The sequence below is a fragment of the Nycticebus coucang genome, chromosome 12 (genome assembly GCF_027406575.1).
Source record: "Nycticebus coucang isolate mNycCou1 chromosome 12, mNycCou1.pri, whole genome shotgun sequence".
In the NCBI taxonomy this organism is placed as follows: domain Eukaryota; kingdom Metazoa; phylum Chordata; class Mammalia; order Primates; family Lorisidae; genus Nycticebus; species Nycticebus coucang.
The window spans coordinates 12,090,809-12,109,508 of NC_069791.1; the positions used below are offsets into that span (position 1 = coordinate 12,090,809).

At 40.8% G+C, this 18,700-nt stretch overlaps 1 protein-coding gene across 2 annotated transcripts in view; it reads left to right on the top strand.

Moving 5' to 3' along the window:
- Positions 1-18,700, top strand: part of CBX5 (chromobox 5) — a 43,129-nt gene that overhangs the window by 10,343 nt on the left and 14,086 nt on the right. Inside the window, exons 1-3 of one of the 2 annotated variants that reach the window (XM_053556770.1) lie at positions 7,450-7,531; positions 9,618-9,793; positions 17,624-17,810. In XM_053556770.1, the coding sequence (XP_053412745.1) occupies positions 9,660-9,793; positions 17,624-17,810 (321 nt within the window). In that variant the 5' untranslated portion in view covers positions 7,450-7,531; positions 9,618-9,659. Of the gene's footprint in view, positions 1-7,449; positions 7,532-9,617; positions 9,794-17,623; positions 17,811-18,700 lie in introns of those variants that run through there. The other variant, XM_053556769.1, reaches the window with a different exon arrangement.

Here is an 18,700-nt window from a genome sequence, read left to right on the forward strand (position 1 = left end):
GAGTTTGAGGCTCTTGTCTCAAAAAAAAAAAAAAAAAAAAGAAGTAGTAGTAATTAATGGAGTATAAAACAATAGAGAAAAATAAATGAAACTGAAAAGTTGGTTCTTCGAGAAGATCAATAAAATTGATAAATTAAGGGAACAAAGATTACCAATCTCTTAGGAAATAAGAGAAGTGGTATCACTACTGATCCTATAGACATTAACATAATAAGGGAATATTATAAAAAACTGTCAGTATACAGGGTGTCCATAAAGCTCATGTGCAATTTAAATTAGTTTAACATAGTAAAACTATGTATTCATTGCCTTAGATGAAATTAATCACTTCTTTTTCTTTTTTTTTTTTTTGGAGGCACGGTCTTACTTTGTCACCCTCTGTAGAGTGCTGCGGCGTCATAACTCACAGCGCCCTCCCAACTCTTGCATCCCAAGTAGCTGGGACTATGGGGGCCCACCACACGCCTGGCTATTTTTTAGAGATGAGGTCTTGCTCTGGCTCAGGCTGGTCTCAAACTCCTGAGCTCAGGTAATTCACCCATCTCAGCCTCCCAGAGTTCTGGGATTACAGGCGTAAGCCACCACGCCTGGCGTAATTGCTTCTGTTTTTTGTTTTGTTTTGTTTTTTGACAGTCTCACTATGTCACCCTCGCTAGAATGCTGTGGTGTCACAGCTCACAGCAACCTCAAACTCGAGCTAAAGCGATTGTCTTGCCTCAGCCTTCCAAGTAGCTGGGACTACAGGTGCCAGCCACAGTGCCCAGCTATTTTTTTTTTTTTTGCATTTGTCATTGTTGCTTTAGCTGGCCTGGGCCAGGTTTGAACCTGCCACCCTTGGTGTATGTGGCTGGAGCCATAACCAGTGTGCTACGGGTTCCGAGTCAGTAATCACTTCTTTGAATGACAAACTACCAAAGCTTGGCTGAAGAAATACAGAACCAAGCCAGGCTCTGGCTCATGCCTGTAATCTTAACACTGGGAGGCCGAGGCAGGTGGATTGCTTGAGCTCATGAGTTTGAGACCAGCTTGAGCAAAAGTGAGACCCTGTCTCTACTAAAAATAGAAAAGCTGAGGCAAGAGAATTGCTTGAGCCCAAGGGTTGGAGGTTGCTGTGAGCTATGAGGTCACGGCATTCTACCCAGGGCGACAGCTTAAAACTCTGTCTTGACAAAAAAAGGGTGGCGTCTGTGGCTCAAGGAGTAGGGCGCTGGTCCCATATGCCAGAGGTGGTGGGTTCAAACCCAGGCCCGGCCAAAAAAAAAAAAAGAAACATTAAAATATTAAAAAAAAAAAAAAAAGATTTTAATTGGGAATAAGTTGGAAACTAAGCAAAAAGAATCAGAAAAATCTATGTGGCTTACGTAACAAGTCAAAATGTTCTGTTGGAGAGCTGGGTGGCCTGAGATTGGCCATCCCTTTAGCCATTTTTCTCATGGCGTCCTTTCTTTGCATTTAACTATCAGTATATCTGAGGTGTAAAACACATTTTTATGATATTGTGGCAGAGTAACTCACACTTAAATGTCAATAGAGACACTTGCAAAGACCTGCAAGGTTCAATAACTTCTGGTATCGGTTTGTTTCTCCTGTCGTCACCTATTATGTATTTTTTTACAGCTTTTAAATTGCCATGGAGAGAAACTGGTCAGGATCATAATAAATGGCCCAGGAGCTGCCAAGGATACCCTTGTATGGAATGAGAAAAGTTCAATACTGGCTTGATATTATTTATCTAAATTATAGACTGTGACTTCAATATAATTCATGTTGTAAATAAACCAAGGTGATGGCAAAGTACAGAATTATGCCATATGTTGAAGGAATGCTGTCTTTTACTCCCTATAGTTTTATAGTCTGAGATGTTCTTACTACAATTATATATAAAAATTTAATTTTTGTCAGCATGTATTAGTCAGATTTTAGTATATTGGCTTAAATTCTAATATTTTTTGAATAATTAAAATAGAGATATTTTAGCAATTTTAGTTTATGGTTATGTAAATTAGTTTTTATATCTCTTGAATATCTTCTCTAAACTGAGACTATGAAAGAACCTAAATTGTCTTACTTAGTATAGGCTTTTTCTTAAAATGAGTGATTTGTGGCCAGGCACAGTGGTTCATGCTGGTAAATCCCAGCATTTGGGAGTTGGAGGATCTCTTGAGCCCAGAAGCTCAAACCACTAGGCAAAATAGTGAGGATTCTGTCTCTACAATAAATTGTAAAAATTAGCCAAAAAAAAAAAAAAAAATTAGCGAGATATTGTGTACGCCTGTAGTTCCAGCTACTTGAGTGGTAGAAGGAGTGCTTGAGCCCAGGAACCCAGGTTGTAGTGAACATATGATAACACTAGTATACACTATAGCCTGGGCAATGGAGCCAGACAGTTATAAAAAAAAAAAGAAAATTTGTAGGGTGGCGCCTGTGGCTCAACGGAGTAGAGTGCCAGCCAGACAGTTATAAAAAAAAAAAGAAAATTTGTAGGGTGGCGCCTGTGGCTCAACGGAGTAGGGTGCCAGCTCCATATGCCGGAGGTGGCGGGTTCAAACCCAGCCCCAGCCAAAAACTGCAAAAAAAAAAAGAAAATTTGTAGAAATAATCTGAGGGGGACTTTGTAACTAGGCTGCCAATGTCTAAAATCTGTGCAAGCTAGATGATGGCCAGGTAAATCTTAGTTTTATGGCTGATGTTTGGAAAATGCTTTATGACCACAGTTTTATTTGGGGGTGGGGGTGAGCATTTCAGTTCTGTTTTTAACCCTTCCATCTTTTGTGAGCATGATTTGCCAAAATGGTATATATAATTCTAAGATTCATCATAATCTACTCAAACGTTTCTGTTATTATTTTTCTTAAGGTTTATTTATAATGAAATGCCAGGTTCTTTGGGAAAGGTGATGAAGTCCACAAGCATGCTTCATCCCGTTTAATTAAGAGAGGAATAGGAGTGAGATTAATACCCACCTGAGAGCATGATGCCTTGAGATGAGTTCAGTACATTCCAAGGATAAAGTTGTTGGAAAGCACCATCTGGAAGACTTTTTTTCCATAGTGGTGCCACGTTCTACTTTCTCATAAATCTTGGAACAATTGGATATTTAACCTTCTGCCCAGTGGTGAGTTTAGTGTGCCTTAACTAAAGAAAACTGACATTTGAAAGGAGAAATCCAGTACATTTTAATAATAGGGGAAAAAAGAAATCCCATGTAAAATTATGGGATACCAAGAACTTGGATTACAACAAGATATACCAGTGTACCAGACTGATAACCTCAAGCATTTCTGAGAATTAAGTCTCATGATCCGCATTGATTTATGATAAAATGATGGTCAGAGGCTGGAGGATGTACAGCCAAATGGAATCTATAGGGCAGCCTTTATCTCCACTTAGAATGTATACCTTTATCGCCACTTATAATGTATATATTTTTATCAAAAAAACCAAAAGGTCCTTTACTCCATTGCTTAATGTAGCAGAAGACTTAGATAATCAACAAACAAGATACTTTGCCCCAGAATAAGTTCTCTGGCTGATTGAAGCAGTTTGTTGGCCTGATTTTTACAGGATCATGAACGAGTACTGTGCTAGCCAGCAGGAGAGCATTTCTTCTCTCCACACTCCCCTCTATTAATAAAGTTTGTGTTGTCTGTATGTGGCTTGTTAATGATAGGAGTGTTAATGACCACAGTTAATCTTCCTCCTCAACTTTTTCCTAATCCAGTCTCTTAAATAGACATTTAAGAAGCTTTTTAACTCCTCTTGAATTGGGTACTCCTGGGCTTTTGGTGGGTGAAGTGATAGTTATCAGCCCATTTAACAAAACTTGAGACAGTCAGGACAGCTGTAATGTGCATCTCTATGCTGTGTTTTGTTAAAAGGCCACATGGCCAATACTTTGGAAATCATAAATCCACTGCAAAGAAACCATCTTATAGAGGGTATTTTAGTTTTATGCTGTTTGTGTTACATATCTAAAACCATAAGTATTTTAAGAGCCATAAAGAGCAAAGAACATAGGGCAGATTAAAATGGTTCTGTAAATTTAGTTTGTTTTCACCTGCTTTATTTGCTGCAATAAGGCCATATAAAGGACGCCTTGAAGACAGGGCTATAGCTGACAATTTAATCTTCACCTAAGCCACTGTCTTTCCCCAAAGGCCTCAGGGGAGAAATAGGAATTCTTAAGCCTGGGCCAACTGAAACCTCTCATCAATAGCATCTTTAATTAATCCATGTGATTGGGAGCTTTGCACATGCCCTCTCTTTTCCCTGCTTTTTAAATCTGGCTTATTTTCTGGAGGATTTTGTCTACTTAGAGGGCTTATAGCGTTTATATTGAAACCCTAAAATGAAGAGAGAGCTCATTGACTATGCATCTTGACATTTGATCTGATTACTACCTCCAAATAATTTGGTGGTTAGTTCGGTAAGGCAGTTTACCAATTGGCTTTTATTCTTTTCAAATCATTTTTTAGAAGCTTAGAAAGTATCTAGAATTAAGTTATATGTGCTTTTGCTCATACGTGTTGATGAAAATAAATTGTGCTACACCAAGTTCTTAGAATAGCCACCAGGACAGTTGGCATTGAAAAGTAGTGACTGGAGGAATTACAGCAGAACCTGACTGAACAGAGCAGACAGTACCAGGGACCCTGTGTAGGTGGTTCCAGGATTGTTTGGTTAATGCTGAGAGCTAAGCACATCTGTTGTTCTTCTGGGTCACTCTAGCTTTCTTGTAATACCCTCTCCGTAATTGCTGGGGACTGACCATTTTTAAAGATTTTCTTTTACCTTCATGATGAGTAGAATTCTCCCCACTGTATATACACACACACTCTTTCTGCTTAACCTCCTCACCTCTTCTCCCATCTTTTTTAGAAGATTGATCTGTTAAAAGAGTCCCCTGTCAGCAGTTTGGAATGTGAGTTCTGACTGCTTGACCGCAGAATTCTTTGATGTTTTTCCAAGGCTAACTTCTCACCTTCTGGTTTGGGTGTTTTCCCCCAGCATTCAGAGGCCTATAAGGTGAATTTGCCTTGCATTATTTATATCAAAGGTTTTGGGTACCTGCTCTTCTCTTGTGATCTTAAGGACTTGTTGCTATAAGCTACCTATAGTTGTCAATACCTTTACCACAGTTCCTGTCAATATATTAAAGAGAGAGCTGAGAGCTGTTATGCCTGAAAGACTCTAGAAACTTGAGAAGCTGCTCGCCCCTTCCCATGGAGATTTCCACAAGGATAAGGTTGCGATCAGAGGCTCATCTTCTCTTCCTCTGACATGGTATTGGGATTCTACCTTAATTACTCCATCATTCTGCCAGCCATGTCTCATTTCTCATACTAGAACACTCCCTCCTTCCAAGCTCAGCATGAACCACCAGTCTTCATTGCTTTATCTGGTCCAGGCTCTAGCTCTTAAATTGTCCGCTTGGCTTTGTGTTTCATTTGACCCTACCTAATACACTGGGTCGCACTGTCTAAAAGAGAATTATGTCCCCTCCGATGTCTGAGTGCATTTCTCATTTCTTCCTGCTGCTCCTGAGCAGATCTGTAACTTCAAGGTTAAGATAAGACACATTCCATCAGAACTATGTCGTCATCCTTGCCAGCTTCTGATCTGTGACTGTCTAGGAGATTTACAAGACAATTTCATGCCATTCTTTAAAGAATATTATGGTTGGACTCTGACTCCTGGCATCAGGCCCAATTCGATTTGTCAGCTTTTACTAAACCCATTTCCCAAAGAGAAAGGGACCTCAGCCCACGTGTCCTTTAGGTGGTTCTTAAGGGTGGGAAAGAGAGAATTGATCTAAATCTTTTGTTTTCCAGTGTTTTAGGAGAGAAGAGAGGAACCAGAATATTTATCCCTTTCCTTATTGAATTCGTATTTCTTTTCCTGAAAAGTTTCACCAAAATGTAATTGTTGCTGGCACTCTTTCCTGTCCATTATCCCTTCACAGAATTACTATTAGTCTTTTCATTCTACCATCTTTAAAGTTTTCCTGAGTTTTAAGGAGTAAGAATAAGTATTTTACCCTTGTGAGAAAATACACCTACCCTGTTCCTTGAAGGTTTATTAGTTTTCCAGCATTGTAAAAAGTTTCTCCTTTTTTTGGCCGTCTACTAACTTGTTAAGCTGCAGAAGTTACTGCATGTGATAGGGTTTACTGGCTTAGGAATGTGGAAGGTCACATAGTTCCTTCTGCTGTTGTATTCGGCCTTGACATATTATTACAGAAGGTTCTCTTTGGGGGACTTAATAGCTCTTTAGTTTCAACATAAACTTACTCTTTCCCTAGGAGGTAAGCAGTGGGGATTTATTTGGCCTGTTTTAATGATGCCAGAGGTAATCTAAGATTTATTTACTTTAGATCATACATGGTAAGGTAACCACAGAATCAGAGCCCTGTTTTAATTTATTTGGCATTTTCATGTCCCCTAATCATGACAAGTTTAATAAAAGATAAGATTTTTTTTTTAAGGCAATTTTTACCCAGATTTCCTGAAGGGTCCATTTAGAATTAAAGAAATCTCCTATAATTAAAAAATTTCTCCTTTGCTCTCCTACCCTGTAGTTTCTTCTGACAGCCAAAATAGTCATTGAGTTCCTTGCGTCTATCAGTATCTTTTTTCTTTATCCTAGTTCTTTTCTTCTCAAGTATTAAGGATTATTGATGTAGGGAGTTGTGTATTAATGATGTATTAGGTAGGCAGTGGATACTTATTAAGAGAGATCTGTTTCATAACATTACAAGAGCAACTGAAAGTGGTTTCAATTTAACAACCATTTGGTTGTGGCCAAACTGCTCTCTTCTCCTTTTATTAAAACTTCTTAGTGATTAAACTTTTTTTCCACCTATAGTTGGAAGGGTTTTTTTGGTAGTGCTTCAAATCTCTGGATTCTATTTCTGTATCTAGTAATCCTCCTAAGGAAGGAAAGTTGTATAGTATCTTTAAAATACTTCTCCACCCCCCCTTTCCTGTTATTTTTTCCCCTCAAGCAATTGTAATTAACTGCTCAGTGACAGATGGTAGAAAAGGCCTTGTTGTAAGTGCTTCTGGTGGGCTGGATTTAGGGGTGTGTGGTTTGTATAGATCCTGTAGTAGAAGGACCTGGCCTTTCCCCTCCCCCCTCCAGCTGAACTGTAATCTTGTTAGATGATCTTAAAATGCTGTTGATTAATTCACAGTACTCTTAGAGGAATAAACATAAATTTTTGATTTAAATCCCAAGAACTAATTCCCTTGAGTTCTAAGTGCCTTAGCCTTGAGGCCAAGGGAGGTACCTTCCAACTTCTCCACCCAGTCTTCACTGAAAAGGAAAGTTAAGCCTTTTAACTTTTCCATTTTTCTCTCCCCCTTAGTATAATACTGCTGCCAGTTGCCATGGCAACGGACTGGGACAGCTGCGCACTGGCGCCCAGGCAGCTGGGTGGGGGCAGGGGAGCTACCAGCCCGCCAAGCCCCAGACCTGGGAGGGGAGGCCCCTCCTGTTAGCCCAGAGGGAAAGAAAGAACTGGGGCGATCCGGTAGGTAAAGGAGGGAACCCCCATTCATCTTCTACCTTTGGGGCTCCTCTTCTGCATGATGGTATAAAGGGAGATTTTCCTTTTCTCTCCCTCAAACTGAAGAACACATGTAAATCCTTGTTTTTCCTGGTGAGGCAGGGGAGGCCATAGCCACAATGCTTAACTGCATGCATCTAAGCTGGGGCTGGTTTTAACCCCAGTGCTCTAACCTAAACTGCTCAGCTCCCGGAAATTCCAAGGTGAGTGGGGGTGGGGGTGGGGTACTCTCCCTGGAATATGCCATTTCCTGTCTCTGAGGTTGGAGGCTGTTTTTGTTTTAAATAAACCAAATCAAATATGTTCTCTTGAAGCTTAGGACTCTTCTGAATTCCTGGAAAAATATTTAAAACTCCCCTACCTGCATTCTCCCAGTACTCTTCCAAATAAAGTATTTTAATGAAAACTTAAGTTTTGTTACAGGGCAATAATGGGTACAGGCAATTTTTTAGGTGAACAGACTTATTGCTAATAAGTTCTAGAGATAAGATTTAATTTTTTAAGTTTTGCTAATTTGAAGTGAGTTGGTAAATGTAGCTTTTTTATGCTACTTGAACATAATTCTGAAATTGATAGTGGTCCTTTCTATTCCCAGCAATGGTTTTCTGGTCAGGATGGAAATACCTAGAGTGCTGGAACACACCTTCAAAGATTACAGCAAAATAAAAATGGAGTTCAGCTAAGAAAACAATTCCTGCTTCTCTATAATCTAGACCATAGGCACCATTTAACATGGCTACGAAAGAATTCTTAAAAATGATTATGGTAAAGAGGGGGGAATCTAAAAAACTAGATTCTCTGTTGAGTACCCCCTGGCGTGCATATTTCTGAGCTTAACTCAATTTCCATTTGTGTTGCCTTGCTTCAGCTTTCCTTGGGCCTATGAATGGTTCCTCTGTGTTTTGAGGAGGCTTCATGTTGATGCTGAGTCTGGGGCCAGACTTTTCCTCCTCTTCGTTTGGCCTAGAGTCAACTTGAGTTAAGAGCAGCGGTACCTGAACTATTTGTGTTAGTTGTGCCTTGGGAATTACTGAATAATCCAGTGACTAATTTTGAATGTTAAGACTCAAACATTTTTTCTTCATCCTGCCTCCTTTCCATCCCCAAATTAGCTTGCTAAAAAGGAGGCTGAGTGTGTTTGAGATATCATTCTGTTTTTGTTTTGTTTTTTTTTCTTTTTGAGAGAGTCTCACTCTGTTACCTTGGGTAGAGTGCCATGGCCTAAGCATAGCTTACAGCAACCTCGTTCCTTGCCAAACAGTCCTCCTGCCCCAGCCTCCTGAGTAGCTAGGATTCTGGGACTGTAGGTACTCAAATAGCTAATTTTTCTATTTCTAATAGAGGCAGGATCTTGCTCTTGCTCAGGCAGATCTCAAACTCCTGAGTTCAATCACTCTTCCTGCCTCAGCCTCACAGAGTGCTAGGATTACAGGCATGAGCCACTGCACCCTGGCCTTTGAGATGTCATTCTTAACTTTTGTTAGCTGATGGATGCTCTGAAGGGACAAACTCAGTTTGTTTAGGGAAAATGTACCAAGTGACTGAAATGTGAAAAATACTTGAGCAAAACTTTTGGGGGGCTGCTAAGAGACGAGTCAAGATACTCAAAACAGAGAAGTTATATTTTGGTGGCTTTTCATTTTTATAAAGAACCTTAGTCATCCTAGAGGCAAAGATTTGAATTTTATAATGATTCATTTAACTGAAAGTTTTCTACCTTTCATATTTTTGAGTTTCTGGCGTATAAACAGTTAAGAGGAGTAGCCAGGAATAACAAACCATAATACTTTTAGTTTGGAATCTGAAATTAAAGGAGTTAGATAATTGTACCATTAATAATTTGTTCTTTTTAGACAAAGAGAAAGTTGTAGTTGGGGAAGTAAGGCTTGACCCATTTTTAAATTAAATTCTTAAGGACTCATCTAGAATGATTTGAGACCCAAAAGAATGGCCCATGGCAACTTTGGGTTGTACTGCCTTCATTCCATCAAGAAGTAGAGTTTTTAACTCCTCACCTGAATTCTAACCACTTTGTCCTTGCCCTTTTCAGGAACCCAGTGGCCTTAGTCCTTCAGGTGGAACAGTGTTCGACATGGGAAAGAAAACCAAGCGGACAGCTGACAGTTCTTCAGAGGATGAGGAGGAGTACGTTGTGGAGAAGGTGTTAGATAGGCGCGTGGTTAAGGGGCAAGTGGAATATCTACTGAAATGGAAAGGCTTTTCTGAGTAAGTGCCTTTTTTCAGACTTCAGAACTTTGCAGAGGTAGACACTTTTGGTTTACTTCCCTATGAACCACCACTATCTTTGTCTTTTTTTTTTTTTTTTGAGAACGAGTCTCCCTATCTAGCCCTGGCCAGAGCACTGTGGCCTCAGCCTAAATCACAGAAATACGGCAACCTCAGACTCCTGGCAATCTTCCTACTTCAGCCTCCCAAGCAGTTAGAACTACCATGCCTGGCTAATTTTTCTATTTTTAGTGGAGATGGGGTTCTCACTTTGCTCAGGATGGTCTCAAACTCCAAAGCCCAAGCAGTCCTCCTGCTTCAGCCTCCTAGAGTGCTAGGATTATGGCATGAGCCACCACGTCCAACCTTTTTGTTTTTCTTACCCCTCCTGCACACCTTTCCTCAGAGTAAGAGGAGCCAGCAGTAAACTAAACAAATTGTCCAGCTTGGCAACCACAGTGGCTCACGCCTTTAATCTTAGTATTGGGAGCCTAAGGCAGGAGAATCACTAGGGCTTAGAAGTTTGAGCTTAAGTAAGAGTGAGATCCCAGCTCTAGTAAAAAAAAAACAAAAAACAAATTTACTAGGCCTTGTAGCTGGTGCCTGTAGTCCTAGCTACTGGGGAGGCTGAGGCAGGAGGATCCCTGGAACCCTGGAGTTTGTGGTTGCTGTGAGCTAGGCTGACCCCCAGCAGATTTAGCCTGGGCAACAGAATGAGACTCTGTCTCAAAAAAAAAAAAAAAAACAAAAAAACGGCCTGCAGGTGAAATTTGTGAAGCTGTGTAATCTTCGGGCATTCTGCCTCAATTTCTTTTTTTTTTTTTTTTTTTTGGAGAAAACATCTCATGTCAATCTGAGTATAGTTCTATGGGGTCATAGCTCATAGCAATCTCAAATTCTTGGGCTCAAGCAATCCTCTTGCCTCAGCCACCCAAGTAGCTGGGCTATCAAAAAGCCTGGCTAGTTTTTCTATTTTTAGTAGAAGTAGGTCTCTCTCTTGCTCAGGCTGGTCTCACACTCCAGAACTCAAGCAATGCACCCAGCTTGGCTTCCCAGAGTGCTAGGATTACAGTCATGAGCCACTGTATCTGGCCTATACAATTTTTTTAATTTTTAATTTAATTTAATTTTTGCAGTTTTGGCCAGGGGTGGGGGGGCAGCATGCTTGAACCCGCCACCCCGGTATATGGGGCCGGCGCTCTACTCCTTGAACCACAGGCGCCACCCTAAATTTTTTTTTTATTGTTTGGGATTCATTGAGGGTACAAAGAATTAGGTTACACTGATTGCATTTGTTAGATAAAGTCCCTCTTATAATTGTGTCTTGCTCCCAAGAGGTATGCCATATGGTGTGACACCCCCCCCATCCCCTTCTCCCTTTCCCTCCTCCCACTCACTCAGTCCCCAACTTATAAAAATTACTAGGCGGGGTGGCGCCTGTGGCTCAGTTGGTAAGGCGCCGGCCCCATATACCGAGGGTGGCAGGTTCAAACCCAGCCTCGGCTGAACTGCAACCAAAAAAAAAAAAAATAAAAAAAAAAATTACTAGGCGGTACCCCTAGCTCTATGGGTAAGGGCGCTGGCCACATACGCCAGGGCTGGCAGGTTCGAGCCCAGCCCAGGCCTACTAAAACAACAATGACAACTGCAACAACAACAAAAAAAAATAGCTGGGCATTGTGACGGGTGCCTGTAGTCACAGCTACTTGGGAGTCTGAGGCAAGAGAATCGCTTAAGCCCAATAGTCTGAGGTTTCTGTGAATGGCACTCTACCCAAGGCAACAGCTTGAGACTCTGTCTCAAAAAAAATAAAACCAAAAAAATTATTGATGAGTTTTTTTTTTGCAGTTTTTGGCTGGGGCTGGGTTTGAACCCACTACCTCTGGCATATGGGGCCGGTGCCCTATTGATGAGATTTTTTATATGTGTGCTAAGGCCTCAAAATCTGGGGTGTATTTTACATTTTACAGCAAGTCTAAGTTCAGACTAGCCACATTTCAAGTGCTCAATAGCCACAGGTTACCTTATTGGACAGCCACCACTCTGTGGTGTTGAATCTAAATATACTAAAAATAAATGTTTTGTCAGTATCTTTGGATAAAGGGTGTCAGGAGCCTTCAGATCATACTAAAGTTCATTTCATTTCATGAATCAGGGTTTCCCATCTATCTGGAGCACTATCGGAATTTTAGATGAGATGATTCATGCATTGTAGGATGCTTATCAGAATCTTTAGCAGCCATAATGTTAAATTTGGGTGGCACCACAATCAGAAAATACCCTCCACATTTTTAAAGAGGAGTAGTATCACAGCTCTCACTAGAGATGAGAAGTACTGAGTTTGAGACACCTAGAACACTGGAGATAGGAATTTTAAAATAACACCTAAAGATTTTGAGGCCACTTATTAGACCCATTGAATCACCACTGGAAGTACTTGGGTGTTTATAAGATACTTGAAACTCTGTCATCAAAATCAGGTTTGAGGTAGACAGATTAAACATTTATTTGTCTTTACTTTGTTGGTAATGTCCAGGATTTCATAAAAGACTTGAAGCATCCCTCCCATCCCTCCTACCTCCGCCTCCAACACCCACATTGTGGACAAATGAGTATCTACTATGGAGTAGGCTTTGGATAGATTCTACCTTTTCTGTTCCCTTTAATTCTCACAAAAGCATTTAGAGGTATTTCCCGTTTACAGATGAGGAAATTAGTGAAGTTATTTGCAGAAGATCACATAACTTGTAGTTGCTGGAACAAGGATTCAGTATCAGATTCTTTTTTTTTTTTTTAAAGAGACAGAGTCTCTTATTTTATCATCCCCGGTAGAGTGCCGTGGTGTCACAGCTCACAGCAGCCTCCAACTCCTGGGCTTAGGCGATTTTCTTGCTTCAGCCTCCTGAGTAGCTGGGACTACAGGTACCCGCCACAACACCTGGCTAGTTTTTTTTTTTGCAGTTTGGCCAGGGCCTGGTTTGAACCTGCCACCCTCCATATATGGGGCTGGTGCCCTACCCATTGAGCCACAGGCGTATCACAGTATTGGATTCTTTTGGCCCTAAAACCCAGGCTTTTTTTATTTTATATTTTATTTACCTTTTTTTTTTTTGGAGACAGAGTCTCACTTTTTTGCTCTTGGTAGAATGCCCTAACGTCACAGCTCACAGTAACCTCAAACTCTTGGGCTTAAGCAATTCTCTTGCCTCAGCCTCCCAGGTAACTGGGACTACACGCGCCTGCCACAGTGTTCAACTATTTTTTGGTTGTAGTTGTCATTGTTTGGCAGGCCTGGGCTGGATTTGAACCCTCTACCTCCTGTGTATGTAGCTGGCACCTTAGCAGCTGAGCTATAGGTGCTGAGCCCATTTATCTATTTTTTGGAAATAGCTGGCTCTGTTATCTGGGCTAGAACACAGTGGTATCATCATAGCTCATGGCAACCTTAAATTCCTGTGCTCAAGTGATCTTCCTGCCTCAGTTTCTCAGATAGCTAAGACTACAGGTGTACCATCATGCCTGGCTAAATTTTTAGTTTTTCTGTAAGAAACAGGGTTTCCCTATTGCCCAGACTGGTTCAAACTTCTGGCCTCGGGCGGCACCTGTGGCTCAGCGGGTAGGGCGCCGGTCCCAGATGCCGGAGGTGGCGGGTTCAAACCCAGCCCCGGCCCCCCCCCCCAAAAAAAAAAAACAAAAAACTTCTGGCCTCAAGCAATCCACACCCTTCAGCCTCCCAGAGTGCTACAAATGCAGATATAAGCCACTGCTTCTGGCCGTAGGGGCTTTTAAAATTATATTATGCCTTTTGGGGTAAAAATTAGTTGAAGTAGAAGCAGCAGTACCAAAATGGTAGGAAATGGATAATCCCATTATAGGACTGGTTTTCCTTTCTGTCTGTGAAGACTCTCCCCATCCCCCAGGTCTACTTGGCTTGTTTTATATATTGGCATGCTTTTGGTTTTGGTGCCTTAATTACCTCTGGGATGGTAAACTATATGGTCTGTGGGTTTGGGGGGAAGTTACTGTGTGAGGACAGTTACCTTTTTTCTTCTGAGAGAAGGGATATAAAGGAGAGGCTTTTCAAGTATTAATTCAAATAATTTAGAAATAATTTTATCTCATTCTTATGTTCCTTTTATAGCAAGTTGTTTAGGTCTATATTAAATGATTCATATTTTCCCATCATTTTTTGCTTTTTATTTGACAAGTATTCATAATTCTTATCTAAAGATCTCTTATTTATTTATTTGAGGCAGTCTTAGTTTGTCACCCTTGGTAGAGTGCTGTGGCGTCACAGCTCATAGCAACCTCAAACTTTTGGGCTCGAGGGATTCTCTTGTCCCAGCTTCCCAACGCCTGGCTGTTTTTAGAGACGGAGTCTTGCTCTTGCTCAGGCTGGTCTCAAACCTGTGAGCTCAGGCAATCCACCTGCCTACGCCTCCCAGAATGCTAGGATTCCAGGCATGAGTCGCCCTGCTCAGCCTTTATTTATTTTTCAGACAGAATTTCACTTTGTCACCCTGGGTAGAATGCTGTGGCGTTATAGCTCATAGCAATCTCAAACTCTAAGGCTCAAGCGATCTTCTTGCCTGAGTAGCTGGGACTGACTAGAGATGTCCACCACAACACCCAACTATTTTTAGAGATGGGGGTCTCACTCTTGATTAGGCTGGTCTCAAACTCCTAAGCTCAAGCAATCCACCCGCCTTGGCCTCCCAGAGCACTAGGATTACAAAGATCCCTTATTTAAAAAACAAAAACAGGCTTATCACCTGTAGCTCAGCAGCTAGGGTGCTGGCCACATACACTGAGGCGGCGGGTTTGAACCCAACCTGGGCCTGCCAAACAACAATGACAGCTATAACCAAAAAATAGCTGGGCGTTGTTGTGGGTACCTGTAGTCCCAGCTACTTGGGAGGCTGAGGAAAGAGAATCGCTTAAGCCCAAGAGGTTGAGGTTGCTGTGAGCTGTGATGCCGTGGCACTCTACCAAGGGCGACATAATGAAACTCTGCCTACATAAATAAACAAATAAAATATCTAGGATGGGTAGTGCAGAAATTTAAAATTTTTTCCTCATTTGACAAGACGAGGGATTGGAGAAGCTGCTTTTATGACATATTTTGAGATGTATCTTAATTCTCACAAAAGCATCTTTTGTAAGATGTAAACTAGTCGCTGCTGTATAACCAAAAGAACTTTTGCCACTGGCTGAAGGGTAAAGAGGACACCTGGAGTAGTTTTCCCCATGTTGGTAAATTTCATGCTTTGATTCTACTAGCTTACCATGTAATTGGTGGTTTTGGTTTTCTAAAGTCTATGCCAAGGATAGAACAGCTTTGAGACTATTGACTGTATTTTTTTTAAAATGAATATCAAAGTTTAGGAAGACACAATTTAGTTCTGTTTATTAATATAAACTTGACTTCCTGTGACAGTAGATACTTATGTCTCTTTTGTTACTCGTTATATCATTATTATTATTTATTATTTTTTTTTGTAGAGACAGAGTTTCACTTTATGGCCCTCGGTAGAGTGCCATGATATCACACAGCTCACAGCAACCTCCAACTCCTGGGCTTAAGCGATTCTCTTGCCTCAGCCTCCCGAGTAGCTGGGACTACAGGCACCCGCCACAACGCCCAGCTATTTTTTTGTTGCAGTTCGGCCGGGGCAGGGTTTGAACCCACTACCCTCGGGGCCGGCGCCTTACCGACTGAGCCACAGGCGCCACCCTACTCGTTATATTATTATAATTATTAACTTAAGATCATACTGCCTTTTTTTCTAAGAAACTCTTTTTTTTTGGCCGGGGCTGGGTTTGAACCCACCACCTCCGGCATATGGGGTTGGCGCCCTACTCCTTTGAACTACAGGAGCTGCCCCCACTTTGCTTATATGTAGAATGAAGGTAAGTAGTTGTTTTTTTTTTTTTTTTTTTTTTTTTTGAAACAGTCTCACTTTGTTGCCCTTGGTAGAGTGCCTTGGAGTTACAACTCAACAGCAACCTCAAACTCCTGGGCTTAAGTGTTTCTCTTGCCTCAGCCTCCCAAGTAGCTGGGACTACAGGTGCCTATCACAAGACTTAACTATTTTTAGAGACCAGGGTCTCGCTCTTGCTCAGGCTGGTCTTAAATTCCTGAGCTCAGGCAGTCCATACGCCTCAGCCTCTCAGAGTGCTAGGATTCTCTAATATTTGTTGGCATTTTTCCAACATTTGAGTAACATGTTTAAGATAATGTAAGATGGGTCCAGTGGCTCATGCCTGTAATCCTAGCACTTTGGGAGACCAAGGCAGGTGGATCAGTTGAGTTCAGGAGTTTAAAACCAGCCTGAGCAAGAGACCCCGTCTCTAAAAATAGCTGGGTATTATGGCGGGCGCCTGTAGCCCCAGCTGCTTAGGAGGCTGAGGCAAGAGAATTCCTTGAGCCCAAGAGTTTGAGATTGCTGTGTCTACCAAGGGCAACAAAGTGAGTCTCTGTCTCAAAAAATAAAAGATAATGTAAAATGGGTAGTGCAGGATTTAGTAGGTTATCCTGTCTTCAGGACTTGCACAAATGATTCATTATGTATGAAGTCACACTGTTTTGCCACTTATAATGTAGAATTCAAATTTGGGGTTTTAAACAGCTTTATTGAAGTATAATTTACACATCATAAAATTCACCTACTGAAATTGTACAATTCAATGATTTTTAGCAAATTTATGAAATTATGCAGCCATTGCCACATTGCAGTTTTAGAACTTTTCTGTGACCCTTCCAAATACTCCTGAGCACATTTCTCATCAATTCCAATTCTAAGCCTCAGCCTCAGGCAACCACTAATCTGTTCTGTTTCTCTAAATTCATCTTTCCTAAGCATCATATAAATGGAATCAGACAGTATATATAGTCCCTTGTATCTGGTTTCTTTAACTTAGTATAATGTTTTTGAGGTCCTTCCAAGTTGTAGTTATGTATTAGTTTTTGTTGAATAATATTCTGTTGTATGGATATATCACCTCTCGTTTATCCATTCATCACTTGATGGACATTTGAGTTTGTTTTCTGGTTTTGGCTATTATAATGCTGCTGTAAACAATGTGGCCTGGCTGTTGGCTCACGTCTGTAATCCTAGCACTTTCAGAGGCTGAGGCAGGAGGATCACATGAGGCCAGAAGTTTGAGATCTGCCTGGGTAACAGAATGAAACCTTGACTCTACAAAAAATTTTTAGAATTAGCCAGGCATAGAGGCACATACTTGTAATCCTAGCTCCTTAGGAGGCTGAAGCAAGAGGATTGTTTGAACCCAGAAGTTCAAGACCTCAGTGAACTGTGATTGTGCCACTGCACTCTGGCTTAGTGGCAGAGTGAGACTTTGTCTTCAAAAAAAGAAAAAAAAATTGTTTACAAGTCTTTGCATGTACGTATTTTTTTCATTTCTCTTGGGTAGACATCTAGGATCAAATTTGTTATCTGTCTTTTTTTTTTTGCCTACATGTCCTCTTTAAAATGAGGCATTGGGACTCGGCACCCTTAGCACAGTGGTTACGTCACCGGCCACATGCACCAAGGCTGGCAGGTTCTAATCTAGCCCGGGCCCACTAAACAACGACAACTGCAACAAAAAATAGCCGGACGTTGTGGCGGGTGCCTGTAGTCCCAGCTATTTGGGAGGCTGAAGCAAGAAAATCACTTAAGCCTAAGAGTTTGAGGTTGCTGTGAGCTGTGACAACATGGCACTGTACCAAGGGCAACATAGTGAGACTCTGTCTCCAAAAAAAAAAAAAAAGAGGCATTGGATTTTTCTCCCTCATTCTTTTCCTTTTTCCTCATTCTTCTTACCCAGGGAGCACAATACTTGGGAACCTGAGAAAAATTTGGATTGCCCTGAGTTAATTTCCGAGTTCATGAAAAAGTATAAGAAGATGAAGGAGGGTGAAAATAACAAACCAAGGGAGAAGTCAGAAAGTAACAAGAGGAAATCCAATTTTTCAAACAGTGCTGATGATATCAAATCCAAAAAAAAGAGAGAGGTAAGCTTTCTTTCCCCTTTCCAACAAACTAGTCTTTTGCTGCCACCCCGCTTCGACACACACACAGAGGTGTCTTATTTTGGTTATTTCTCCTCAGAGGATGGCCCTGCAAGGTAATTTTTGAACAAAAGAGCTTCTGGGAAGATATGTTTATTAACTACAGTGCCCCCTTCTGGCTGAGTGAGAAATGTAATTTGTGGCCACTAAATTGTTTTAAGGTGGCAAAATTAAATCTTTGTAAAACATTAAACCACTCTCTGCCTTCTGTAAATAGAAGGCATAGTTATCTCAGAGAGAGGGAGCATCTTTGGTGAATTTTTTAAGACAGAAAAGGGCTTTGAAGTGCTTACCACTTTACTTCCTTTTTTCTTTTTGTTGCAATGATCACCGTTATTTTCAACCCTTTTTATTCCCTTTTATCCTTTTTTGTAATTGAGGTGAAATTCATATAACATACAATTAATAATTTTAAAGTGTGTAACTTAATGGCATTTACATTCTCTTGACCCTATGATTTCTATACACTCCCAATAAGAAAATAATTTTCATCTTTTAAACCTTTTTATTCTTCAGCTTAAGAAGTGTATTTATAAAATTTTGGTTTGATTCAGTTTTAATTCTTCTGATCTTTAGCTCTCAAGTAACTGGCTTAAGCACTGTTATTGCCTCTAACATATACTCTCCATCTGTGTGTGTGTGCAGACACACACACCACCCCCCAGCTTCCACTCCTTTCATTTATTTCAAGGTTATGAAGCCTTTTGTGGTGAAGGATGTATCATACACTTAAAGTTTAATAAAATAAAAGCATAACTCCACTTTTGAATCTTCTAGCAATACTGCCACAACATCCCTATTCATCTTCATTCTACTTGGATATGCATCTTTCT